General features: G+C 35.3%; 1 protein-coding gene and 1 pseudogene across 1 annotated transcript; one reads left to right on the top strand and one right to left on the bottom strand.

Moving 5' to 3' along the window:
* Positions 1-3185: 3185 nt before the first annotated feature.
* On the top strand, positions 3186-9126 carry LOC104213779 (UDP-glycosyltransferase 74F2-like; annotated as a pseudogene).
* An 871-nt stretch (positions 9127-9997) lies between these two features.
* LOC138887065 (uncharacterized) lies at positions 9998-10384 on the bottom strand. Its single transcript, XM_070168777.1, has one exon. It carries the CDS (start codon positions 10382-10384, stop codon positions 9998-10000), a length of 387 nt encoding a protein of 128 aa, XP_070024878.1.
* Between the last annotated feature and the right edge of the window lie 406 nt (positions 10385-10790).

The raw sequence follows: 10790 nt of genomic DNA, 5'->3' as shown, positions 1-10790 counted from the left end.
GTAGCCTCTAGGGGATAAGCACGAACGTCTCCGTACCGATCCCTTAGACTCTACTAAGCTTGTCCGTGAATTGTGAGACCCAAGCAATCTAGATCTCTGATACCAACTTGTCACGACCCAGATTTTCACCCTCGGGAGTTGTGATGGTGCCTACTAGTGAAAGCTAGGCAAGTCGACAATTATAGATTTTATTATCTTTTTTCCTTATCTTTTAACAATTTCACAAGTTAACATATGATCAACAGCAGAATAAAAAGTGCAGAAGATGAAATTCAACAATTTAACTAAATACTGGCAAGAAATCAAAAATACAACTCCACCCAGAACTGGTGTCACAATGTCATAGACTATCTAAGAATACTACAAATAGGGTCTGAACAAAGAAAAATACATGTCTGTCTATGAAATAAGTAAGAACAGAATAGAAGGGGACGCCAAGGACTACAGACGTCTGCAGGACTACCTCGGGTCTCTGCTGGACTGAAAGCAGCAACTTCACTGTGGTCCAAATGCTCCAACACCGGGATCTGCACACAGTGCAGAGTGTACTATCAACACAATCGACGCCATGTGCTATTAAGTGTCAAGCCTAACCTCGACGAAATAGTGATGAGGCTAGGACAAGACTACCAAATAAACTTGTGCAGTTAAATCATATACGACAAATAATGATAACATAAACTAGCAATTAAAGATGGGAAAGGGGTACATGCTGCGGGGAATATCAAGTACTAACCGAATTTCAATAGAGAAGCATAAAGAACACCATAACTTCATATCAGCAAGAATAAAGAAAACAGTAACAAGTGCACGGCATCACCTTACGTGCTTTTACTCTCATTCTCACCATAAGAATCAATATTCACTTTTATTCTTTCTTGTTGCAGCGTGCAACCCGATCCCAATCATATAATATTGTTGCAGTGTGCAATCCGATCCTAATCATATAATACTGTTGCGGCGTGCAACCCGATCCCAATCATATAATGATGCGGCGTGCAACTTGACCCCACCTATCCGCCCTTATTACTCCTTATTGCGGCGTGCAACCCGATCCCATATAATATTGTTTTGGCATGCAACCCGATCCTAATATACAAATCAACACCAATAACAAAAGAATCCCAGCAAGGGAATAATGGTATAACAATAATATCCTGACAAGGGAAACAATATCATAAGCAATAACATCCCGGCAAGGGAATTAACAATATACCTCATCTCGTTTCCACCATCACTTTATAACATATGTCTCAACTTGAGCCAATGCTCAACAATGGTCAATTGCCAAGAATACTTTCACAATCCTTGTTCAACATTTACAATCATCATATTAAGCATGAACAATACATAACGGAGTCACAACAATCATATTACTTATGGGCATGCTTGACACCAACATATAGATACTCGTCACCATACCTATACGTCGTACTCAACACTTAACACATAGAAAATATGACCACAACTCCTATTCCCTGAAGCTAAGTTTAGGCCAAACACTTACCTCGATTTCATAGACAAACTAAGCCTCAACTACCGCTTTACCCCTCGGTTCCACTTCCAATTCGCTTGAATCTAGTCATAATGTACTTAACAACATTAATATATGCTAAATAAACAAATTCTAATGCATGAAAAATAGGTTTCTCATTGTTTTTCCCAAAAAGTAAAAAATTTACCTCGGGCTCGCTTGGTCAAAACCCAAAGTTCGAACCAAACCCCATCACCCATTCACTCATGAACTCAAATATGTAATTATTTTTTAAATCAAACCTCAAATCGAGGTCCAAATCCCCAAAATTTGAAAATCCTAACTTCTACCCCAAAACACCCAATTTTCCATGAAAAACCCTTGATTTTGAAATGAAATCATGTAAAAAACTTGATTTTGAAACGAAATCGTGTAAAAAGAGGTTATAGATTAAAGCAAATGAGTTAGAAATTACTTACTAATGATTTGGAGAAGAATCTTTCTTTGGAAAATTGCCCAAGAGAATTTAGGGTTTGAAAAATGGCTGAAATCCCGTCAAAAATCTCATTTAGTAGGTCTCAGATGTCGCAATTGCGACTTGAAAACCCCTTTTGAATCATGTCATCTTCGCAATTGCAAAGGAAAACATCGCATTTGCGATGGGCAGGCTTCGCAATTCCCACCCAGTGCTCGCATTTGCGGAGAGGGCCTGCCCAGGCTTGGTTCGCATTTGTGACGCCTGGGTCGCATTTCCCAAGCATGAGAACTTCGCATTTGCGAAGCATGATCTCGCAAGAGGCCTGGGCAAAAATACCAGATACCAGCTGCAATTTCCTAAGTCCGTTTCACCCCGTAGCCTATCCAAAACGCATCCGAGCCCTCGGGGTTCCAAACCAAACATGCACGCAAGTCTAAGAACATCATACGGACTTGCTCATGCAATCAAATAATTAAAATAACATCAATAACTATGAATTAAATCTCAAATTTATGAAATTCCTTAAGAACATCAAAATTTCTATTTTCTCAAATATAGGTCCGATTTATACTAAACGAACTCCGATTCTTACCAAACTTCACAAATTCAACCAAATTATTCTTTTAAATCTGTACAGGGTTTCGAAACCAAAATACGGGCCCGATACCATCAAGAAAATTCATCATTTCACTTCTAAAAGCCCTTTATATTTTCCAGCAAATAATTTTCTTTAAAAATTCTTTTCTCAGGCCTGGGAACCTCGGAATCGATTTCGGGCATACACCCAAGTCCCATATTTTACAACAGACCCTACGGGACCATCCGATCACGGGGCCGGGTCTGTTTACTAAGAATGTTGACCAAAGTCAACATTAATTTATTTTAAAGGCTAATTTTCTTATTTTACTTAGATTTCACATAAAAGCTTTCCGGAAATGCGTCCGGACTGCCACACAAATCGTGGTGAGACTAAAAGAGATTTTAAGGCCTCAGAATATAAAATTTACTTTCAAAACGATTGATGACCTTTTGGGTCATCACAGGAATATAGAATCTCGATCAGAGACTGTAGAGCTGGGTATGCCATGTAATTTGCACATGTTATCCAAGAAAAGTTGGGCAATTTGGTTGGTTGTATAGAGATGCGTTAGAGTAAAGAAATGAGCAAACTTAGTGTATCTGTCAATCACTACCTAGACAACATCTTTTCCATATGATTTAGGCAGTTCTCTGATGAAATCCATTACTATATGTTTCCATGCACGAGATGGTATTGGCAGGGGTTGTAGGAGACCAAGGTAAGCCACATTTTCACCCTTATTTTGTTAGCAGACGTCACACTCTTTGATTTGAATTTTGATGTCATGGGCTAAACTTGGCCAGTAGAACAGTAACTTCATCCTTTGTTGAGTAGCAAAAATGCCTGAGTGACCACCCCAAGGGGTTGAATGCATTTCCTTCATTAGTTATTGCCTGAGAGATTTTGAGAGACTGATTGGACACCGAGAATGATCTTTATATATATATATATATATATATATATATATATATACATTGAAAAATGAGCAAGGCCTAAATCAGAAGCAATTGAGAGCAACAAAGACAACTGAAAAAAGAAGAAGTGATATAAATATATATATATACTCTTTGAAAAGTTTTAGCAAAGTGACATGTATAAACTAATCTAGGATTTAATGTTAGAAAAATGTGTTCCCTACATCCAATATGTCATATACTAGTATAATATTTTCAACACATTATTGACAATTGTTGTTTTGTTCATAAATTACAGTTATTTTCTTTATTATCTGATTAAATCTGTGTGAGGATTCCGGGATTGCCGGAGCTCGAACTTCGAGATATGCCGTCATTCATTTATGTCCATGGTACATTATATCCAGCGTATTTTGAGTTGGTGTTAAATCAGTGTATAAATGTGGACAAAGCTGAATGCTGATTATGTATTTGTGAACTCATTCTACAAGTTGGAGGCTGAGGTTAGTTTCAAACTTGCTATTTGTGGACAATATTCATTATCCACTAAAACTCTTTGGTGGTTTTTTCTTTCTATTTAAGGCATTTTGTTGTTTTCACTTGAGTATTTGTTTGTGCTTTTTGGAAGAAACTAAAATTTGTAGTTTCGCAAAAGCAGAAAATTATTTCTGCCGCTACTCAAAAGCACTTTTATGTCTTGATCAAACAACTCAAATTTCAAAAAAAAAAAAAACTTTTCACGGAACAGGCTCGTAGTTGCATTTTCTTTTTCTCTTTCTGAAATAAAATTGTTTTAGAAAAGAGAGTATATAGTAAATACAAGCGTTAGGTTATTTTATGTGTTTAGCTTCGGTGAACTAAGGATATGCAATAGACGGTTAAATTACATTAATAAGGTAAAAAGTTTATATTTTTACGGTGTATAAGTTGAAGGTGAGCCTTGGTGGAGCTGATAAAGTTGCTGTCATGTGAACAAGAGGTCACATGTTTAAATCGTGGAAACAGCCTCTTGCAGAAATGCAGAGTAATGTGGCTGACCCTTCCCTGGACCCGTGCATAGCGGAAGCTTACTGCACTAGACTGTCACTGTGCATAAGTTTAACCTATTAATATGTTTATTGCAGGTAGTTGACGCAATGTCAAAAGTCACCGCACTATCGACCATAGGCCCAACGGTGTCATCTTTGTATTTGGACAATAGAGTTGAAAATGACATTGAATATGGTCTCAATCTATTCCAAGTGGGTGCTTCAACATGTATCAACTGGCTAAATACTAAAGAAGAAGGGTCTGTTGTTTATGTAGCTTTTGGTAGTATGTCCACTTTAGATGAGAAACAAATGAAAGAGATAGCTTGGGGTTTAAAAGCAACCAATTACTACTTTTTATGGATTGTTAAGAGTTCTGATGAAGCGAAAATTCCCAAAAATTTCATTGAGGAAACATCTGAGAAAGGATTAGTGATAAATTGGAGTCCACAACTACAAGTCTAATCTAATAAGGCAATTGGGTGCTTTTTCTCACACGGTGGGTGGAATTCAACGATTGAAGCTTTGAGTCTTGGAGTGCTAATTATTGTAATGCCACAATCGACTGATCAAACTACGAATGCTAAATTATTACAAGATGTTTGGGGTGTAGGGGTGAGAGTTAATGTTAATGAGAAAAGGCTTGTTGGAAGAGAAGAAATTGAGAAATGTGTAAGGATGGTAATTAGGGGTGTTCATGAAAATTCGAAAACCCGAACCAAACCGACCAAAAAAATGATACTTTTTGGTTTGGTTTGGTTATGGTTTTGAAATTTAAAAACCGATCAAATTTGGTTTGGTTTTGGTTTTAATAAAAAAATCCGAACCAAACCGAATATAGGAGTAACTATTTTACATTTATTATTACACCTATATATATATACTTTTATACAAAGTTTCAAAATTTTTATAGTAAATGTTAATCGTTTGCACTTTTAGTACAGTTCTTTATCTTTACATTCTAGTATGATTGGTAGTTTTGTTTTGTTAAGTGTAAGAATCTATTTCATGTTAAAAATAATATATTTTTAATTGAGTCCTTAAATTATTCATCACTATTTGATTCAATTATCATCAATATATCTTGGTAAATAATAGAGTTCTCAAAAGACAATTGATTTGATAGTGTTACGTTGAAAATGTGGTCGCCGAAATATGTGTTTGGTAGAGTATGTCTTATATTTAAGAAAAAACCGACAAATAACTGAAAAAACCGAAAAACCGACATAAACCGAATCGAGAAAAAACCGACTTAATTGGTTTGGTTTGATTCTAGTATTTGAAAAACCGACTTACTTGGTTTGGTTTCTTTTTAGGGAAAAACTGATCCAAACCGAACCATGAACACCCTTAATGGTAATAGTTGGAGACAAAGGGAAAAAATGAAGAAAATGCATTGAGAAATGTGTAAGGATAGTAATAGTAGGAGACAAAGGGAAAAACATGAAGAAAAATGCATTGAGAAATGTGTAAGGACAGTAATAGTAGGAGACAAAGGGAAAAAAATGAAGAAAAATGCCCTTAAATGGAAGGACTTGGCCAAGGAAGCTGTTAATGAAGGTGGAACATCTGATAAAAATATCGAAGAATTTGTATTAAAATGTACTAAATAAATCAATGATTTAGTCATTGCATTCTACTTTTTTTAGCAAATAAGAAAGATAAAAAAAAATAGGCATTTGAATTCTACCTGTTTGCTTTACTCTTATATGCTCTCTTAATTTTTGTTATTGAACAAGCTAAGTTGGATCCAAAAGTTTTTATTATCTAAACATATCTAAGTATGTCTTCTTTAAGGAGTAGCAAAAGCACCTAAAATCCAAATTAAATACTATTTCATAACATTTATTGTTTTTAATATCCCACTTTGTTATTTCTTTGTTATTAGTGTATTTTATTGTGTTTTAGAAATTGTGATTTCATTTTAGTAACCATGAATTATTGAAAGTAGATGCCGCGTGATGTGTCCATAACTGAAGTCCATCCATTGAAGATGATCAATTTTTGGTTAACTTTTGATGTGGAGCATATTTGTAACTATTTTGATATTAATTTACTCGTGTTTTTACTGCTCTTTAGTTGTATTTTATATTAAATAGGCCTAACATTATTCAATTATGGAGATTATGCTAGTTGTCTTTATATTTGGTAAATTAGGATAATTTTGGATGAATTAAAAACAAATAAGTGTGGAAGCTCCAAGGATGAATTAACGAACATATTTGGATTGAAAGTGAAGTCAATTCTCCTATCTTAGCGGAGAAAGGAAGATCGGATGCTATGAGACCATGAATATTGACTAAGGAATGTTTGGTCAACCCGGTCATTATTGAAGGTAATTATTGAATATTGAAGGTAATTTTTTTTTCTTTTTGTTAATTTTATAATTTATTAGTTTTAGGAATTTTTATGTTTCTTTTGATGATTTGTTGTTTGGCTACCATGTCTATATAGAGCTAAATTTCACGTTCTAGGGTTGTGATTCTTTCAAGACTATTCTTATTTGGATACTAATTTCGATTTCTTGAGTTATCATATTGGTTTATTTAATCAATCATACTCTTAATTATTTGATTATTTGATCATCAATTGAATACTATTTATGAATCTAGGGTTGAACTCGGGAAAGAGAATTCTAAATTGTAAATAGAATTGAATAGAACAAGTTTCTAAACCAGGGCAGCTGGAACGATTTCGAGGTTAGAATAAGGATATACATAATAGTTTGTTCTAATTAGTTATGCTACATGAATTACTAACGCGTTCTTGTTGAAAACACACGCTTTTTCCATCAAAATATGACGGCTTGAGTTTTTATGAGAAAGTCGTCTCTGCATCTTGGAAAGGATTAGTACGTTGTGAAAAAAGAGAATATATCCGTTTAGTGAGGATATGCATGAAAACATGCTTAAAGAATTATGCCCTGTATATAAGAAAAATGTCAGCTTGCTGTTGGCAAACCATTCTGGCTGCTCAGTACTCTTGCAGCTAGATGTGTTTATTTGATTGGAAGTTGATTTACTGTTCTTTCATGGATTTTCTTCTTCTGTGAGGTCATTTAAAATCCAAATTGTTTCATTCTTGAATTATGTATCGGGATGTTGCAATGAAAATCATTTCATTTGCTCAGCAAGGTGCTAGAGCTATTTGTGTGCTGGCTACCAATGGCGCAATTTCAAATGTAACACTTGGTCAGCCAAATTCATCTGGTGGAACTTTACTTTGAGAAATTTGATTTGCATGTGTGCATCTGCTTCATTCATAGTCAATTGTTTGCATATATTGTATATTCTCTGCATTCTTCTTATAGAAATGAGTTATTGGCATTCTGCTTGATCTCCTCCTTGTCTTTAAAAGGGAAGCGAAATACTCTAGATGTTTGCATTTATGTGAATTCATCGAAACATGCATCCTTGTGCCGCATTATAATGAGTCTGTTTGAAGCTTTGACATCCATGTCGATATGGATTAAATTTGTTATTGTGTGAAGGCGCTCAACTGCTTTTGTATTTTTTCCCTTTTAGTTTGAACACTCTTGTATTGATGCTTGCCATTGACATGTAAAATATAGAGTTTTATCATCTTTGGTGAGACATGTTGTCTAATTTTTATAGTATGTATAGAGAAGTATTGTTCCTTTATCCCACGTTGAACCAATCCAATGAAATAGTTATGGGTAATCTTTCTTCCTTAGATAATGCCTAGTAATCTAACTTATGATTCATGGTTTTTGCAGGGTCGATTTGAAATTCTCTCTCTGACAGGATCGTATCTGTCTAGTGATTACGGAGTAACAAAAATCAGAACTGGTGGGATGAGTGTGTCCCTCTCGGGCCCTGATGGTCGAGTTATTAAGGTGGACTTGCCGACAGCTAAGTTCCTTTTCTTGATTCTTTTCCCTTATCTTTCCAGGAGTAAGTTCGATAGCTGGAAACAATGCCATTTGAAGTTGGCACAATTTGAGCTGAAACTTGACAGAGTTAGACAGCAGGTCCAGAAATTTCTTTTACGATTCTTGTAAAAATTATGTTTATTTTGCTTGTCACAAACATATCTATGTGCATGTGCATTGATCATTATGGAATTGCTAATTATTATCTCACAAGTTAATGGATAATTGCAAGGACACCAAATTTTAGGTTCAAATGCAGGATGATTATCAATAGTTTATTTTTTATTTATTTTTGCATCAGTAGATCTGTGTTGAGTGATATGAAAATTTGCTACATTGAACTGATAGGAACATGAACCCCTCATAGTTTCTTATTTACAGAAGAACCCAAAATATGATTATGATAATAAAAAAATAATTATCTGTTTGTCTCCCTCTAAGCCTATGGAACCTATTTGTACATAATAAGATGTAGTCCTCCTTGTCATTGATGAAACAAATTCATTTTTTGAGTGTCTCTTATAGTGTTTTAGTTGCAAACATGACTATTTTGTGTTTTCTTTCATCATGCAAGTTTCTTATATGATCAAAACATTGTTATATTGCAATTTGTTTATGAAATAATGTAGGTCTCACAATTAGTTACCCAATATTTCTAGTTGATTATTATAGCTTTTTAAGTGAATTCATTTCATACTTCTCACAGGTCTTGAGACATCGGTTTACAAGTGAAGATGCAGATTTTGGAGACTTCAAGTAGACAAGCTAATTATGCCTAAAACTATAGACAACAATTCATTTTATTTGCAAGTGATATTAATTTATTTTCTTCCTGGGGGGTGTGTAAATAATACAGTACAAATGGAATGTTAATCCTATCTTTTATAATTGTTAGAAGTATATATATGAAGACATTATTGATAAGTTTGTCTATATGCATTCATCATATACATTATGAATGGAATAATATTTCGGAAAAGCGGGACATAAAACGACCACATTTCATAAGATCTTTAAGGACCAGAAAATTTTGCCCTTAAAGTCATATTAGGACCTGTAAAATCTTGTAGTTGCAAATTAATAGGCACCAGATGCAGCATCTAACGTTCATTTTTATCATTCTTTAGGGACCAGAAATGTGGCCCCTGAAATTATATTAAGGATCAGAATCACACTAGTCCTTAAATGTTTTTAAGGACCGGTCATTAAATCTCGTCGTTACTGACCTTTAGCGGCGAAGCTTCTAGCGACCAGTTATGACCAGATTTTTCTGGTCACTAATGATATTTAAGGACCAGAATCGGACTTTTAGGGACCATTATTCTCGTCCCTAAAGGTGATTTTTCTTTTAGTGGTGGCTATATCCTGGCCCTTGCAGCTCATTAACTCTAATTTTATCTCATCCGTTCATTTGAATTTCTGTTATTCTCTTTCACAATTTCTGTTAATGCTGATCTTCAGCTTCTTCACTTCAAACCCGCCTAGCAACATTGATTTTGTGATGATTAATGGATCATTACATACCCCACCTCTTCAAAGAATCCTTGTCCTTAAGGATTGGAGTCGAAGTTTGGAAACTTAGCTTTGATGAACTGATAATCCTCCCATGTGGCATCTTCTGGAAGAAGATTTCACCATTGCACCAATACTCTAACCACAACAGCATTGTTCCTCTTTATTAGCTGCCTTTGCAGAATCACCACTAGGTTTACTAGGAATTGACCATCTTTACCAGTGATAGGCAGAGTGGTCTGCACTACCACTCTATTACCCACCTTTCTCTTTAGTAGAGAGACATGGAACACATGATGGACTTTCGATTCAGGAGGAAGGTCTAATTTGTAAGCCACCATACCAACTCTAGCAAGAACCTTATAGGGTCCATAATACTTCGAGCTTAGTTTTAGGTTCTTTCTCAATGCAAAGGAGGTTTGCCTATAAGGTTGCAGTTTTAAATAGACCATATCGCCCACTTGGAACTCCCTACCTGATCTTCTCTTGTCAGCATAGTATTTCATTTTCTCATGAGCCTTAGTGAGGTTGTTTTTCAACAGTTATTGCATCTGTTGCCTTCTCATCACTGTATTTCCAGCAGTTTGCACCACTGTCTCATTTAAGGGCCGTAGGGATAGTTGATGGGGAGTGTAACCATACAAAGCCTCAAAGGGGTGCATTGCAGACTGGTGTGGAAGTTGGTGTTGTACCACCATTCTGCATCAGTCAGCCATTGCTTCCATTATGTTGGTCTACTAGCAGTCATGCACCTGAGATAATTCTCTAAACATCTATTGACTCTTTCAGTTTGGTCATCACTTTGAGGGTGGTAAGCGGTGCTGTAGTGTAGCTGAGTTCCCAATAGTGTGAATAAGGATTGCCAAAAGTTGCTTAGGAATACCTTATCTCTGTCAGTTACTATAGACTCAT

The sequence above is a fragment of the Nicotiana sylvestris genome, chromosome 3, assembly GCF_000393655.2.
Source record: "Nicotiana sylvestris chromosome 3, ASM39365v2, whole genome shotgun sequence".
Taxonomy (NCBI): domain Eukaryota; kingdom Viridiplantae; phylum Streptophyta; class Magnoliopsida; order Solanales; family Solanaceae; genus Nicotiana; species Nicotiana sylvestris.
Note: the sequence above shows the minus strand (reverse complement) of the source record. Positions and strands in the feature narration are given on the sequence as shown.

Excerpts from the sequence above, each read along its gene's own strand:
- LOC138887065 (XM_070168777.1), bottom strand. The coding sequence starts at position 10,384 with ATGAAATACTATGCTGACAAGAGAAGATCAGGTAGGGAGTTCCAAGTG.